We start from the raw sequence: 16,948 nt of genomic DNA, 5'->3' as shown, positions 1-16,948 counted from the left end.
TGTGTGTGTGTGTGTGTGTGTGTGTGTGTGTGTGTGTGTTTGTCCTGTGTGTCTCTGTGTTGCCCTGCGACAGACTGGCGACCTGTCCAGGGTGACCCCGTCTCTCGCCCGGAACGTTAGCTGGAGATAGGCACGAGACTTTAAGCTTTATTTAATAAAATAACATAACATATAGCACACCAAACGTCATGAGTGAAGTTCGTCCACCTTAGAAGATCTGTGCAGCTATCTGGCCCCCAACCGTCGCGCCCGGGGTATCCGGTGGCAGAAGCTGCTTAATGCGCACAAGAAAGTAGTCCCTGCTGGAATAAAACGCGGGCGCTCCGGCAGGGAGGGTGGCGCCTTGGTCCCCTGCAAAGTTCACCCAGTAGGTAAGCGAAATTAGGGTGCCTTAAAACATACTAAACAGCGCGGTAATATGCTGTTTTATGTTAATTTATTGAAGTATTTACATTTTTATTTGCACTTTTTAACCTGTTTTCATTTTACAAACGTTGACATAACATCTTAGTTTGCGTCTTTATTAATTAAATAATAAAAATAATTATTCTTTAAAAATCATCTAACATCTGCGAGTTTTACCTGCTGCTCCGTAAACTATGGCATCCATCTGGATATTTAACTGTTAGAGGTTCATATATTTTTAGTAGTGACCTTTAGCAAACCTGTTGACCCAACATTTGATAGATATTTAACGTGACCAGATACAGTTTATTTTATTAGATATGTTTCATGGTAGATTAAATTTACATGATAAAAAATGCTGATGACAGGAACATGTCAGCCATTTAGCATTACAGCTTAACTCAGCGCAGGATTTTCAACCATTATTGCGCCTTAGCAGCATAAAAACTGTTTGTCCCTTGGTGCTGTTTTGTCTTAAATATCACTGAGAGACAGGAAATCAGGAGCATCCTGTACTTTTCTGCCTTCTGCAGAAGCTATTTTATGAGCTTCTGTTAATCTGGTGCTTCAAATAAGAACTAAAAGTTATCAATAATAAGAGAAAGTAATTTTTTAGGGACAGGTTTTCCATGTTGCCTCTATTGTTTCTGGTTGTTTGCATGCCTTGTTTTTAAATGCAAAGGTCAGGCAGACGCCTGTTCAAAAGCTGAACACTGTGCTCTAACCTTTAACAACGAAAATCCAAAATGAAAAATGGACATCAGATTTTATTATATTAATCACTTTTATTTGTGTAGCACATTTCAGCAGCTTTACATAAAAGAACACAATCTTACAACATTATAAAGAAAACACAGTCAGCAGTTGAACAGACATTAAATTTGATCAAAATCACATGAGACATTACTGTAAGAATCCTTTACAAACATTCCTAAAAAGACATAAAGGTATTTCTTAAGACACAAACAAGATTAAATAAAACACAAAATTTAAATCAACAACTTACAAATATTACGAAAACATGTTGGTCACGTGTCCCATCGCTCCTTCCTTTGTGTCGCCAGGACGATCCCTGCAGACTCCAATCCAAACATGTCCAAGCCGAAGGACGCTGTCCCTACCATCATGCAGACCCAGCAGCTCCCCGCCGCCATGGCCGACACGTTAATCGAGCACATGTGCCTGCTGGACATCAACTCCGAGCCGGCCACGTCTCGCAACACCGGCATCATCTGCACAATCGGTCAGACAAACCACCGCAGAGTGCAGACTCTCCGTTCATTACTGCATGTTAACGAGCGTGCTTTGTTACGCAGGACCGGCCTCCAGATCCGTGGAGATGGCCAAAGAAATGATCAAAGCTGGGATGAACGTTGCACGAATGAACTTCTCTCATGGCACACATGAAGTGAGTAAAGAAGCAGCGAGACGTTCGCAGGCCTGTCGCCTTAATCATTACCGGACGATAAATCGTCCCAGAAGTTACTACGATAAATTGTAATACTGTTGTTTTGAGACCATTTTTAAGTTACATAATGGTAATGATGGCATAATAATGCAAGAACAGGTTCTCAAACATCAATGAACTTTAAAGTCTAATAAACATTGAACACTTGAGACAGAAGACATTTTAAATGTCTAAAAATAAATAAACAAAACAACAAAAACAGCAAATGAAATTAATAATAAAGTCTCTGCAAACAACATCGCCCTTCAACAAATGGGTTAGATGAGACCAAAACACCAGAATGAAGAATTTTGTCATCCAGGTTTTGGTAGAAAGAGTGTAAAGAGAAAAACAATCAGTCATGCAAATTAAAATTATTGAGCTCAGTTTAATTCATCGTGGGATTAAATGATTTATTGCTGCTTGTGACAGATACATGTCAGTATTGATTTCCTATCAGATTTTAAAGCTAAACACTGATAAAACAGTGCACCAGCAGCAGCAAATTGAAGCTCCATGCAGGCGTTTCACTGAATCAGGCTGGCATTTGTCCCGCCGCCTGCTAACCGTCGGTTACATGATCTCAGAGCTCGTAGTTGACCCTTCAGCACTCCGCCTGTATCCTAGGAAAAAAACTCTTTGGTCGGTCAGCCGCTGACCTGAACTCCCTGACACTTTACCTTTAAAAGTCACGACCCCGCTGACTGTCACCTGAGCGGACGTCCAGAATCATGACTTGGAGCTTTACAAGTTAACTGCAGCCCTTTCAGTAACACAGGTCAGACCTGATGGATCGAATTAAAAATATACATATATATGCACCATCTTCAGTTTAGTGAATAGTAATGCCTTTGGAAAATGACAACCAAATGATTCGTTTTGAGGGGAGAGGGAAAATAGACGTGACCTCTGTCTGATTGGTGTGGCAGTTGTCAGCGCAGCTATAAATAGGAACGCGGCTCACAGCAACAGTGGGAGCATGTAGAGAAGGAGCAGCAGGCTGCGCTCACTCTTTCTCCTCTAGGAGATTTTTGCTTGTGATACTTTAATTTGCTTGTTGCCATTTTTTCCAGTTGTACAGCAGGAGTTGAAGTGATGCAGCTCAGCAGCTCCAAGTGTGTATTCAAAGCACAGCTAGGCTGAAGGTCCTGCGCTAAAAATATGCTGCTGCTCTGCTAGCTCTGTTTTTAGTTTGGAGCTGCCTGACAATGTGGCCACCTGTTGCTGCAGTTTACGCTTTGGGAACGGGACACGATTCCAGATGAGTTTTTGTCTGCAGAAATAAAACTTGGTGTTTTGAGTTAGTTGAAGACTGTTGTTTAGCTTTACATCATGTTATAATGTTATTCCCTGGAGAGTTGTTTTGATTATTTCATACATGTTTGAGAAATCCTTTAATCTCCATGGCAACCATTCGGTTGTTCAAAAACGTGTAGGTGGACCTAGCCCCGCCTTCGAGACGCAGCTCCTCCTCAGAGCTGCAGTTTCCAAGCTTCCACCTCCACAACTCGGCTCCTTCAGACTAGCCAGCAGCAATTAGCAAACACCTGGTTGAACTGCACATCAGCTGGGCTCGTTGTAGCAGCAACTTTTCAGTGCAATGCTGGTAAAAACATTGTTAAGAGAGGAGGTGGTGACTTCCTGAAGGTGGAGTTTCAGAAAGAGCTGGAGTTTCTTAAAGAGACAAAGGTCCAATTTTAAATTACAAAGTCAAATTTGTTTTTAAGTCATGTCTTATGTACAGCATTTTTATAACAATTGAATTTAATATAGTTGCCTGACTGTGTTCTAAAATGACACCAAGGTGGCTGGAAAATACATAATACTGCCCCTTTAAATTTAAATCCCCCTGTTGCACACTGCAACAACACAACGTCTCACCAAGTATTTTTGGTGTAGTTTCTATTGCAAATATCTTAGTAGACTTGAAACAAGACAAAACCAACATACAGATAACTTTTCAACAATAATATTAGCTTGTTTTAAGTCAATATTTCCTTAAAAGTGATGAAAAAGTTCTAGTTCCATTGGCAGATTATTTCACTTATAACATGGAAAAAATGTCTTATCATAAGTGAAATAATCTGCTAGTGGAACTAGTACCTGGTTGCTAGGTGACGTCCTGTCTTGGCTGGTTGCTAGGTAACCCCAGCCACCTAGCAACCCCTAATCTGTCAGTGGAACAAACATTTTTTCATCAATATTAAAGAATTATTGTCTTAAAATAAGCTCATATTTCTTGCTGAAAAGTTACTTTTCAGTTAGTTTTGTCGCATTTCAAGTCGGCTAAGACGCTAGAAACTAGAACCAAACATACTTGGTAAGATTTTGTGTTTTCGCAGAGTAGAGCTACAGAGATTTGAAGGATTATTGTGACATCCTTTTGTTTCTCAGTACCATGCAGAGACCATCAAGAATATCCGCGAGGCGACCGAGAGCTTTGGGCCCGGATCTATTGAATACAGGCCGGTGGCCATCGCTCTGGACACCAAGGGACCAGAAATCAGGACCGGCCTCATCAAAGGCGTGAGTTCCTGCCAAATTACACGAGGCAAGTGTTTGATTTATGGAGGATTAATGACTGTCATGGCTCTATGTTTTTATCAGAGCGGCACTGCTGAGGTGGAGCTCAAAAAGGGAGAAACCATCAAGGTCACCACAAACGATCAGCACAAGGACAACTGCGATGAGAAAACTCTGTGGCTCGACTACAAAAACATCATCAAGGTGGTGGAGATCGGCAGCCACGTCTACATAGACGACGGTCTGATTTCACTCGTGGTTAAAGAAATGGGTGAGAGCAGAAACAAACAGCTACTCTGTTCATTTACAATATTCTGCAAAAGTAATTTTACCCCCAAACTTCTTCACATTTTGCCACGTTGCAAACACAAACTTCACAGTATTTCTAGGGGTGTTTTACGTGACAGATGTCCACAAATCTACCCTTAGAGAAGAGGGAAAACAGGAGATCCGTCGTTAGTGTCAGCAAATTAAAATATCACTGGCTTTAGTGACACATTCACTGCAAAAACACAAAATCTTCCCAGATATTTTTGATCCAGATTACAGTGCAAATATCTTAATAAAACCAGTAACTTTTCAGCAAGAAATAGGAGCTTGTTTTAAGTCACTAATTCCTTAAAACTGATGAAGAAGTTCTGGTTCCATCGGCAGATTATTTCACTCATAAGACATTTTCCCCATTTTATAAGTGAAATAATGTTCCTATTGAACTTTTCCACAAATATTAAAGAATTACTGACTTAAAAAAGCTCCTATTTCTTGCTGAAAAGTTACTTATGTTAGTTTTCTTAAACCAAAACTTTGAAAAATACTTGAGAAGACTTTGTGGTTTTGGAGTGTTTGTTTTACTTTGTGTTCAATAAGAACCTGCAGAGGTAAAATCATTCCTCTGTTTTGTAAACTGTGTCACAAAGTAAACACATTAAAAACGTTCAGCGTCGTTCATTAAAATGCTGCAACACCGTTGATGTATTAAAGAAAGTAAACATGCAGTAGTCACTCTTACAGATATTCTAGATCATTGTAATAGCAAATACATTCAACAGGTACTTTTACTCTCAACACTTTTAAGTATTTTTAAAAGAAAATACTTCCTTTCACTGAAGTAAAAGAAACACACAAAAATGACTGGAGTACATTTTTGTGTGTTTATTTGTACATTTGACTTACAGAGGTTGAGTACTTCCTCCACCACCAGGCCTGCCTCAATAAACAATAACTCAATTATTTACATAATAAATTAAAGTGAGTTCAATTATTTCTATTTGCATAATTTTTCTTTTTTCTTTCTACCAAAAACTGGTTGACGACAGTTTTCAGTCTGGTGTTTTGTCTCAACCAGCTCCTTTCTTTGAAGGATAATTTTGTTTACAGAGAATTCATAATTAATTTTATTTATTTATTGTTTTTGTTCATTTCTTTTGGATACTTAAAATGTCTTCCTGTTCCTGTGTTAAACGTTCACTAGTATTGAAAGTTTATTGATCTTTGAGAATGTGTTTTGTATTATTATGCTGTTAGCATTGTATTACTTGTAAATGGTCTCAAAACAATACTATTGTTTATTGCAATAACTTCTGGGACAATTTATTGTCCAGTAATATTCCTTGTTGTCGGAGGCCCATGCTTTGTGTTTGCATTATGACAAAATGTGGAAAACTTCCTCTGAGAATCGACAGCGTTATAAAACATGTTGCGTCGCTGTTTTGATTCTCCTGGATCCAAAGGAAACGACTACCTGATGTGTGACATTGAGAACGGCGGCATGCTGGGCAGCAAGAAGGGCGTCAACCTGCCGGGCGCGGCCGTCGACCTGCCGGCTCTGTCCGAGAAGGACATCCAGGACCTGCAGTTCGGCCTGGAGCAGAACATCGACATGGTCTTCGCCTCTTTCATCCGCAAGGCGGCCGACGTTCACGCCGTGAGGAAGGTCCTGGGGGAGAAGGGCAAGGACATCAAGATCATCAGCAAGCTGGAGAACCAGGAGGGCGTGTGCCGGTGGGCGGCGCTTCGTCCGTCCTGCTGAAGCTGCTGCACAGCGCCGGCTTCTGGATTTACTGAAGGTGTTTCTCATCGTTTCTGTCAGGTTTGACGAGATCCTGGAGGCCAGCGACGGCATCATGGTTGCCCGCGGCGACATGGGCATCGAGATCCCAACAGAGAAGGTGTTCGTCGCGCAGAAGATGATGACAGGCCGATGCAACCGGGTCGGCAAGCCCATCATCTGCGCCACGCAGGTCTTTTTCTCTGCATGTCAACAACATGCTGATATTACAGTAACCATGTAGTGTAATTACTGTGCAACTGTAATAAAAATACTGTAAAACAGCAATAAAATTCACAGTAAAACAGCAATGAAATTCACAGTAAAACTTCAATAAATTCACAGTAAAATTATAATAAAATTACACCAAAGTTACTGTAACGATTATAACATCTGGCTGCCCTGCTGCCACTAATTTACTCTAAATTCTACAGTTACTTTTTTAAAGTGTGGCAGCTCGTGAAGTCAGACATGAAATGACACAAAGTTGGTTTTGGTTCCGGTTAAGATGCTGGAGAGCATGACCAAGAAGCCGCGCCCGACCCGCGCCGAGGCCACCGACGTGGCCAACGCCGTGCTGGACGGCAGCGACTGCATCATGCTGAGCGGAGAGACGGCCAAGGGAGACTATCCTCTGGAGGCGGTGCGCACCCAGCACATGGTGAGACCCGCTGGGAGCAGAGCTAACAGAGCACAGCCACTTCACTGGATCATTACAGTCTAGATGAACAGATTACAGGTTTCCTAAATTATTTATACCTGCTCAAATAATTTCAGTCAGCTGCAGTAATGCGTCAATCCAGTTTTGCATAATTTAATGTCGGAATAAATGTGGCAGGCTTACAAAGTGGTTAGCTTTAAGTTGCATCATTATTTTGTTCTTGGTTTTGAATGCATGTTTTCTCTGTCCGACTGTCTGCAAGGAATGAACAAATCAAATAAAAAATATATAGTTAATTTGATACAGGTAATAAAATAAATTTTACTCAAGCAAATATATTAAGTTGTCATGTTAAACAAAGGTAAATAAATGTAACATGTAATAAATTAGCTACATTTTTTAAGTTGTAGTTCCATTCTCTTTTTTCTTCAGTGTAGATTTTTCCACAGTTGGTGTTTTGAGGACATTTATGGTTTTCATGGAGCCTGAATGAACATGAGTTTATCACTCCATTATATTTATGACTTCTTCTGCCAGAAATGTTGGTTTATCTTCTTGTCCTCTGCATGCAGACCAGCTGAACCCAGCAGTGCGGCTGCAGCCCCGTTTTCCGTTTTTATAAAATGTCTGCTTCCTGCGTTCAGATCGCCCGCGAAGCCGAGGCCGCCATGTTCCACAGGCAGACGTTCGAGGAGCTGCGACGCATCTCTCACCTGACCCGCGACCCCACGGAGTCCGTCGCCATCGGCGCCGTGGAGGCTTCCTTCAAGTGCTGCGCCAGCGCCATCATTGTGCTCACCAACACGGGCAGGTACGGCGCCGCTTCGCTTCGCTCTCTGAGTCATCGCTTTGGTCCGCCGCCGCTGCTGCAGGCGCTCGGACTGCTGCGTTACGATACTTCTCCATCCCGACGCCTCCGCTAACGCCGGCCTTCAGCTCCTCTGAAGTGTGCCAACTTTCACAATCTGCTTTCTGCTGGTGACCTTCTGAGACGTGAACCCTGACATTTTACAGGTTAATTTTAACTCCCTGTTCATTCCTCTCAACATGTGATACAGACGACGCGTCAGCTGGACCCACCGGATGATTATAGCGGCTTAAATACTTCAGCTTTCCGTTTTAACAATGGATCTCATGGCTGCTTCAGTGTGGGGGAGGAACTTTGTGTTGCTTCGTGGACATTTTCCAGCTCAATGGTTTTTCACTCTGCAGCAGGAAAAAGCAGAGAGACAATTTAAAACAAGCAGAGGAAGGTGGAGAGGTAAAACGTCTAAAAATAACAATGTTAGAAAGACGCACCGATCTGATATTACCATCTGTACTGGCACCAATATTTAACAAAGTCTGGTACCAATGTGACCAATCTATAAATACTGATCTGTTCAGTCTAATTCTATGCTTTATTATTTATTTTACGTTATATTTAAAATTCCTTATTGCGCTTTCTGAACCATTTGAAAGAAGATTTGTTGTTATTTTAACTGTTGGACCAAAGTAGTCAACCTTTTGTTTTACTCAGTTTCTGTATTATTTATTTTAATTTTGCTGTTTCGCTCCTAATTGCACAATTAGCTGATTTGTTTTTTACATGTTTGACCAAACTTGTGAAGCTGTTGGTGTATTTAAATGTGCAGAGTCACCAAATAAATTAATAATTCAGCACATTTATATCTATGTTTTAAAGAAGAAATGTTTTAAATCAGTTCAGCTGTTTTTCTGTATCGGATCGGCCGATATGAAACCTCAGATATTGATATCGAAATCGGAAGTGAAACGTGCTCCATTGTGGGGAAGGAACTTTGTGTTACTTCGTGGACGTTTTCCAGCTCAAGGTGGATCCGTGCAACTCTAATAGAAAGTCCTGCAGGTTCTGTCCCAACCATCTTTCCCCTTTTAAAAATATTCAGACCATTTTTCTCTGCAAAATCACTCAAGTTCAGTTCAAAATTGACCAACTGAAAATACCTGACCACAAATGTTCAACTGGGTTTTAGTCTGACCTTCTACTGTGGCTCTGGATGAAAGTTTGGGTTTGTCCTGCTGGAAGGTGAAACATTTTCCCAGAACGAAGTTTAACAGAGGGACAACGAACATTAAATCATCAATGTCAAAGGTCTGGTTTTGGCAGAATGTATTACATGAATTCAGCGAATACGTCAAAAAATGTAACATTTAAAGTAATGTGGCTCTATACACCCAAAACCTGATCCAATATTTAAGCTCACTGTTGTCTGTGGCCTGTCTAGAGGGCAGTAATGCAGGCTGGATTTGACCCTCAGCTTGACAAAGAACAGCAGACCCACAACATGATGCTGCCACCACCAGAATCCCCGGTGTGTTCAGGGTGTTGGTTTCTCCTGTTGAGGTAACGAGCCGCTGCCTGCTCCCTGCAGGTCGGCCTACCTGCTGTCCAGGTACCGGCCCCGCGCCCCCATCATATCCGTGACCCGCTGCGGGATGACGGCCCGCCAGGCCCACCTGTACCGCGGCGTCTACCCGGTGCTCTACACCAAACCCGCCAGCGACGTCTGGGCCGAGGACGTCGACCTGCGTGTGAACTTTGCCCTGGAAGTTGGTGAGCAGGAAATGTTGTGATCGTTTGTTTCAACGTTCAGCGAAACAATTTTCTTCTGATTAAAATAATTTTCACCTTTTTCTTTTTCTTTTTGCAGGTAAATACCATAATTTCTTCAAGTCAGGTGACGTGGCCATTATTGTGACCGGCTGGCGCCCCGGTTCTGGCTACACCAACACCATGAGGGTGGTGCTGGTGCCGTGAGCTGGACGAACCTTTCCCTCACCTTTGACCTTCCTTCCCTCCGTCTTGGACCGGATTACCAGAAGCAGATTCTCAATAACGCCATGATTCCTTCCTCCAATTTATTGTCTAAATCCTGTTTTGTTCTCTTCACATGTTATATGTGGAACTTTAAGTTGATAAAATATTTTAAATTAATTGGCATGATAAATAAAAAGGAACTGTTGGATAAGATGTGTTTGTTTTACTCATATTTCGCCACCACACCTGTAAAGTTTGGGTAAATTCAGACCCAAATGATCAAAGCTAAAGAACCGAACCCAAACATTTTGAGAAATAAAGATCATTTGGCCAATAAACTCATAAAAATATTTGTACGGGAACCAAAAGCCCAAAACTATAAAATTATGAAAGTCTATAAAATCTGATCAAATATAGGATGAGAAATAAAAACTATCCACTGGCTGCGTTTCCATCGACCATTTAATTATGCTAACGAGAAGTATTTAATGGAAACGCCACAATTTAGAAAAAACATACTTTTTTTTGATAAAAAGTTTTTGTGGTATTTCACAAAACTGTGACCGAAACACATCAGGAGTCATGTGATCAGCAGACAGACGTTACCGCTGACAAAGACGACAGGAAGTGGTAGGAAGACGATTGAACAAACTTACTCACGTGTCATTTTTAACTGCGTTTCTGAGTTAAAAGAAACATTGCAATTACAAAATTGTGTTTTTCAACGTTAGTAGAATATAAAAGTAATGGAAAAGCAGCTACTTAATGATTTTCTTTTGATAAAAACTCAAACACCAAAATGAGACTTGACAAGCAGATTCAGTCAGAAATATTTGCCATTTTGTTCCCAATCAATGTTTGGACTGCCCTTTAAATTTATGAGACAGTCATTTAATTATAAATATTGGTGTTTAATTTAAAATAAAAATAAAAACAAGTTTAAATAATAAAACTAATAAATTATATTGTTCTGTTTAAAAATATGCAAGTAATTTTTTATTGTGGGCTTCAAGAAAACATTGGATTTGTGTCTCAATGTAAAAACAGAAACATTTTCTCTCCAAGTCTGCAGTTCGTAGATGATTTATACTTTCATTAATGATTAAATTATTCACGTTATGTGCAATGATGAGTCACTGTATCATCAAACAATCTACTCGGATAAGAAATAAAAGTTCCTTATAGGAAGTCTAAAATACTTAGAAGTTTTCAAAGTGAGTTATTAGACACATTCGATGTAAAAGTATTTTATCCTAATTAACCTCTGAAGCACCAAATTAAATACCCATTTACTTGCTAATCCACCACTTCTGACTCTGTGAACATGGGAAATCATTTTCTTTGTATCGAGTATCTGGCAGATTATGACCCGGGCTATTTTGAATTTTGGCAGCGAACAACCCCGCGCTGTTCTGGATTTATAATCCGGCTTAAAGTCTGAGACTCCCCCTCCCTGGCTGTCGTTTCCATCAGATTTTCCTCTGGTCCTCGTCACTCTGCTCTTCAAAAAGAAACCCACAGCTCGGCGCAAGATCATTTGACCATATGTCTGTTTTTTATTGCATTAAATTCAGTAGCTAAAATAAAATGTGCCTAATATACAGGAGATTAAATGATCAGATTTGGTGATTAAAAAGGCAACAAAAATGAGAAATAGACTAATAAACAGATCAATAACTTTACTCCTCGACACTGGATGTATTTAAAATAAAGTGAAACCCCGCTGGTGGGAGGTGGATGGAAAAACAAATCAGCTAAACACATTGACTACTAAAAGGATGCCACCGTTGTTTCGTAAAGCAGTCTTTTGGATTCAGCATAGCGTCACAAAGCAGCAGATGTCAGATTTTACAATCGAACGTTAAACAATGAAAGAGGTAAATATGCAGCAATATGACCCGTCAGGGTTTGGGTGTTGATCACGCGCCCCGGTGACTGCTGGTAGCCCTTTGACTGGTGCAAGAAACATTCACATCATTCTCAGTGCGTTGCTGGTTTCAAGATGTTTGATTATCCTCGATTGCTTTTAGTTTTTAATAAGTTCCCTTTTTGTAACGACTCGAAAGCCAAAATCACACAGGTGGAGCTCAATAAATTAGAATATTATCAAAAAGTGGTTTCCACTGATTTTAAATTTATAAAATGATAATGTTTTATATAGATTCATGACAGACAATGATGCATTTATTGCTGTCGTTTCTGTTTGATGATTATGGCTTACAGCTTACAAAACAAAATGTTAGAAAATTACATTCGACCAAAAAAATCCAATCAGTCTCACAAGGAGGGCAAAGGTCATCGCCAAAGAAACTAAACTTTTTAACTATGCTGCATATGTTTGTGGTTCCCGATTCGAGAAATCATGGAAGAAACACACAGAGTGGTAAACCAAGGCTACGTTCACACTGCAACCTGAAGCGGCCCAATAACGATTTTTTGTCAAATCGGACTGTCTTGGCGCGGTCCTTCACATTTCCAAATGTATCCCACTTGCAAGTGATCTCCAGCGAGACCTGAAAGTGTCCCGCATGCGCAGCAGAGGGCGCAATGACGTCACACAGAGAGCGTGCTCAGTGTTTTGCCAACCGCCACAAAAACGACGACGAAGAAGTGCTCAGTGTTTGCGGAAGTAAACGTGGATGCTAACGGTGGAGCATAGCTTACACATTTGAAGTTGTCCAACCGGAGCCAACACATTAACAACTTAATATCAATTAACGTCCGCCATGGTTGTTTTTCTTTCCGCTTGCTCGTATCAGGACGCAGAATAGTGACGTTTGTCGAGTATCGATGACGTTCAGGTCGGATGAACTCGACCTGGAAGTCAGGCCACATTTGAAACGGATACCTATCGGATACACCAAGTGGCCTGAGTCGCATTCGAAAAAAATCCGACCCGTGTTGTTCAGACTGCATGAAAAGGTCAGATATTAATGTAAGAACTGGGTCACTTCAGGCTGCAGTGAGAACATAGCCCACGTCTATTCAAACAGTGTTCATGGAACTAAAATAAATATAAATACATTGAATTAACTTAATTGGACAACAAGCTCAGCAGTAAGAATGGGTAATTATCTTACTATTTGTGGTTATTATGCATATTTGATTTATTATCAAAATAAACTAAACATTTTGTCTGTGAAAAAAACTTAAAAACACAAAACTAATGCTAGGATTGTTACTTTTGCTTTTTTCCTCCCAATATTCGTTCTATAATAGTAAATATCTAAAAATCTGAATAAATCTAGTTGTTTTGTGCTGCTTAGTGATACAATCGCTTTACTTGGTTGAGTATCAATAGGAATAATTGATGCAAAAACACAAAATCTCACCACATATTTTTGTTCTAGTTTCTAGTACCAATATCTTAGTACACTTAAGCTAAAAAAAATACAAATTACTTCTCATCAAGATATACAAGCTTAATTTAATTCAATAATCCCTTAAAATGGAGTAAAAAGTTCTAGTTCCAGGGGCAGATTATTTAATTTAGAAGATTAGAAAAATATGAGTGAAATAATCTGCCAGCGGAACTAGAACTTTTTAAATCAGTAGTAAGCAATTATTGACTTAAAACAAGCTCATATATATCTTGCTGAAAAGTTATTTATCTTATTTTATGTGTACCAACATATTTGCACTGGAAACTAGAACAAAACTCGTTGGTAAGATTTTGTGTTTTTGCGGTGGAGATGATCTCTCATGCTTTAGGAGTCCTAAAATCTACAAAAAACTGCAAATTTATTATAAATATGCCAATAATTACCACAAAATATCTCGGTAAACCTTTTGCTCCATATAGTCAAGAGTATTAATAGCAGAAACTGAACTGTATGCCATAATGAAAATGAACTCAAAGGGTTCAAATGCGTCACTCTGTTATGAATCTATATGTTTGTTTGAGTCACTGTTTGTTATATTCTAATTAATTGATTGATTTACCAGTAATCTTACTGATTTGACACAAGTGCTTTAATTCACAGTACCTTTATAAGCCCATAAAAATAAAAACACAGATTATTGCATACTATGCTCATGGCACACAAACCTCAACTCAGGTTTTTTTTGTCTGTTCATGTTCATCCACACATTCAAATCCCAAACCCTCCCTTCCCCTCAGACTGACATTGTTACATTCATTGCTTTGTTTTTTTTTTTTAAAGCAGTCTGATCAGTGCGACCCGTTCGGGTGTGCAATATTGCTGAGAAAGCTTTCTATCTTGGAAGACACGCCGCCGTCAAACCCTTCGCGCTGCAGTGATCTCTGAAACGAGCAAAGTGCACAGACTGTTTGTGCGCAGCATTTCTCCGGAAAGGATGCTAACAAGAGGGAAGCCATTTTTGGTTTCAATCATAAACTGAATATACAGCTGTGGGTAATTCTTTTCAGCTCAAGAGGTGAAGCTAAAAAGGGAACCAAAAAAAAGGGTTTCAAATAAATAATAACAAATCACAGAGGAAGGTTAGAATATAATATAGTATATATAAGAAGTGATATTTCTTATCAGGTCTTAAATATATACCCCATTAATACTTTTGGGTTTTATCATTATAATGAAAATGTTGAGTAGAAAAAATATGTTTCTGTCCGTCATCCACAAAAACTAAACTGATCTCTCATCTGATTAAAACACACACCCCCCAGCACTGAATTCAACATTTAAAGGTGACCTATTATGCTTTCTTCAACAGGTTACGATATGTTCATTACATTTTTCCTCAAAATAATTCTTAGACGAGATTTTAGTCCTGCAGAATGAGCTGATTTAGGGCTTGTCACTTTAAATCCAAATAACCTGCTGCTGGCCACGCTGCCCAACTCAACGTTTACACCCGCATGTGAAAATGGTTGCAAACAAATGTGCAATTATACAACCGTACACCTTTGAAAAGCAGACGCAGAGCCTCCTGCACAATCAACAAGGATGCAGCAAGTGGTTTCTGGATGGTAAGCCAACAACAAAACAATTGTCATTTCCAGTAGCCATTCTACAGCGATGAAACCAGCTGACAAAACATGCTGGAACTCTGCTTGGTTGCTAGGTAACGGGCTGAATTCCGCTGGGGTTGCTAGGCAATAGGCTTATTTGTCACGTTACATTCAGAAGGGTTTTGAAACGGCTTGTTTTCCAAAAAACATGAACTTATTGCCAAAAAATATCTGGGTAGGATGTTTTAAAGCACTTGGGCTGTTTTTATAAGCAGTAGAGAATCAAATGGAAGCATAAAAACATGGCAAATGTTAACTTTGCATAATAGGTCCCCTTTAAAATGCCAACATGGAGGGGTTTCCTCTGCAGCTCAGCAGGTTGAGGAGGGTGTGTCTGACACTCACAAGTTGGAGGGAAGCTTGGATTGTTTCTGTTCACTGTCTAACACTTTAGCAGGAGACTGATCGCCGGCGGGCTGGTTCCAAGGCTCAGGCCCTGATTGTGTCCGACTGATGGGAGCACCTTGACCCGGGATGGCGGTGTAGGGTTTGTTGACCGCCATGGGGGAAGGGAAGCCCCCGGCCTCCCTCTCTGAGGAGCCGCTCACCATCGAAGGCCTTTCCTGGTGTAAATAGCTGTGAGAGCCTGAGATTGTCTTTATTTCCTGGGTAAAGAGATCCGCCGAGGACTCTGCTGTCTCTCTCAGAGCAGAACTCTGAAAGCTGGTGGCGCCGGGCGGCTCGGCGTGGTGAACCGTCCGTCTCTGTGTGACTGGGCTGCGGAGAGGCGGCGTGTAGCACGGCGAGGCCTCCGCAGAGCCGTACTGTGCCAAGGAGGCGAGGGCCGAGTGCTCAGGGAGAACCTGTGGGAGGAAAACCGACTGCAGTCCCGCCAGGGTGTGCTGCGCCAGAGAGGCGGCCACCCCGCTTCCGCCGGCCGAAGACGGCAGCGGATTGATCCCGGCCGGCGGGAGCCTGCTGGTTATGATGGGGAAATATGGGAGGTTGACGTTGCTGGATGTGCTGGTAGCTCTGTTGAGGCTAGAAGGGTGGTATGGCTGCTGCAGCTGGCTCAGGATGGGGTTCACCGAGCTGCAGATCAGAGGGCTGATGGTTGGGGCTGGAAATCTTCCCGAAATCTTCCCCGGCACCCCTTGCTGCAGCAAACCCAGAGGCTGAGGTTGAGCGGCCATCGCACCGAGGAACGGCTGAGGGTGGAGCTGAGCAGAGCAGGTGTAGGAGGGGAAGACCGAGGCGCAATGAGGAGGCTGGTAAAGAGGCTGCGGCGTGGGCTGCAGGCTGCTTGTAAAGACGGGCTGCGACATCACCGTGGGCGATAAAACCGCGGTGGAGTGATGCTGCGCCAAAGAGAACCCCAACGTCGGTGCCTCAACCACAGATCTGGGTTTAGCAGAGCTAACCGGGGAGCCAGGAACTGAACCAAAGCTGCTGGAGGCGGTCCCTCCCATGTGGACCCTCCTGGAATGGTCCTTCATGGAGGAACCAGGAGCCAGAGGACTGTGGAAGAGGATGGGAGGCAACTGGGAGTGATGGGCCAAGGCTAGAGCCAGCGGCGTGGTGGCAGCAGCAGCCTGCAGCGGCGCCTGGACCAACGGCGTCCAGATGAGAGGTGTGGGGGACGGAGGAGCGACGGAGAGGTTCAAACTCTGCGTAGCGCTGCTTTGGATCAGCTGCGTGCATTGGGCCATGTCCCGGTCGTGCTGGACAATTCTTTGGATGATTTCTGTTTCGTGGAGGTTTAATGTGCCCGAACTTTGGTGATGCTGGACTTTATGCTGCAGAATCGAGTTCCTCTTTCCTGTGAGAACAGAAGGAGAAACCGTTCAGCTGCACTGGAGGGTGGGAATCTATGGGACGTCGCAATTAGCAGTAAATCAATTAATAGCATGATAAATTAAAATGAGCTCCAACCCTTCATCCATCCATCCAACCCTTCATCCATCCATCCAACCCTTCTTCCAACCAACCCTCCATCCAACCCTTCATCCATCCATCCCTAAATCCAACTATCCAACCCTTCATCCAACCAAGCAACCCTTCATCCATCCATCCATCCATCCATCCATCCATCCATCCATCCATCCATCCATCCATCCATCCATCCATCCATCCATCCATCCATCCATCCATCCATC

The 16,948-nt window shown here is 41.8% G+C and overlaps 2 protein-coding genes across 4 annotated transcripts in view; one reads left to right on the top strand and one right to left on the bottom strand.

Annotated features, from left to right (window-relative positions):
* The window catches only part of pkmb (pyruvate kinase M1/2b), a 10,881-nt gene extending 806 nt beyond the window's left edge, over positions 1 to 10,075 (top strand). Inside the window, exons 1-11 of one of the 3 annotated variants that reach the window (XM_008411966.1) lie at positions 267 to 371; positions 1,470 to 1,648; positions 1,722 to 1,813; positions 4,247 to 4,378; positions 4,460 to 4,646; positions 6,106 to 6,376; positions 6,465 to 6,615; positions 6,931 to 7,083; positions 7,728 to 7,894; positions 9,477 to 9,658; positions 9,756 to 10,075. In XM_008411966.1, coding sequence (XP_008410188.1) covers positions 1,498 to 1,648; positions 1,722 to 1,813; positions 4,247 to 4,378; positions 4,460 to 4,646; positions 6,106 to 6,376; positions 6,465 to 6,615; positions 6,931 to 7,083; positions 7,728 to 7,894; positions 9,477 to 9,658; positions 9,756 to 9,862 — 1,593 coding nt within the window. In that variant the 5' untranslated portion in view covers positions 267 to 371; positions 1,470 to 1,497 and the 3' untranslated portion in view covers positions 9,863 to 10,075. Of the gene's footprint in view, positions 1 to 266; positions 372 to 1,469; positions 1,649 to 1,721; positions 1,814 to 4,246; positions 4,379 to 4,459; positions 4,647 to 6,105; positions 6,377 to 6,464; positions 6,616 to 6,930; positions 7,084 to 7,727; positions 7,895 to 9,476; positions 9,659 to 9,755 lie in introns of those variants that run through there. The other 2 variants (XM_008411967.1, XM_008411965.2) reach the window with 2 other exon arrangements.
* A 4,686-nt stretch (positions 10,076 to 14,761) lies between these two features.
* The window catches only part of LOC103466423 (potassium/sodium hyperpolarization-activated cyclic nucleotide-gated channel 3-like), a 24,423-nt gene continuing 22,236 nt past the window's right edge, over positions 14,762 to 16,948 (bottom strand). Inside the window, exon 8 of the mRNA XM_017305094.1 lies at positions 14,762 to 16,611. Within this exon, the coding sequence (XP_017160583.1) occupies positions 15,194 to 16,611 (1,418 nt within the window). The 3' untranslated portion in view covers positions 14,762 to 15,193. The remainder of the gene's footprint in view (positions 16,612 to 16,948) is intronic.

Source organism: Poecilia reticulata, linkage group LG6 (genome assembly GCF_000633615.1).
Source record: "Poecilia reticulata strain Guanapo linkage group LG6, Guppy_female_1.0+MT, whole genome shotgun sequence".
NCBI classification, from domain to species: domain Eukaryota; kingdom Metazoa; phylum Chordata; class Actinopteri; order Cyprinodontiformes; family Poeciliidae; genus Poecilia; species Poecilia reticulata.
This window is presented reverse-complemented; position numbering and strand designations above follow the sequence as displayed.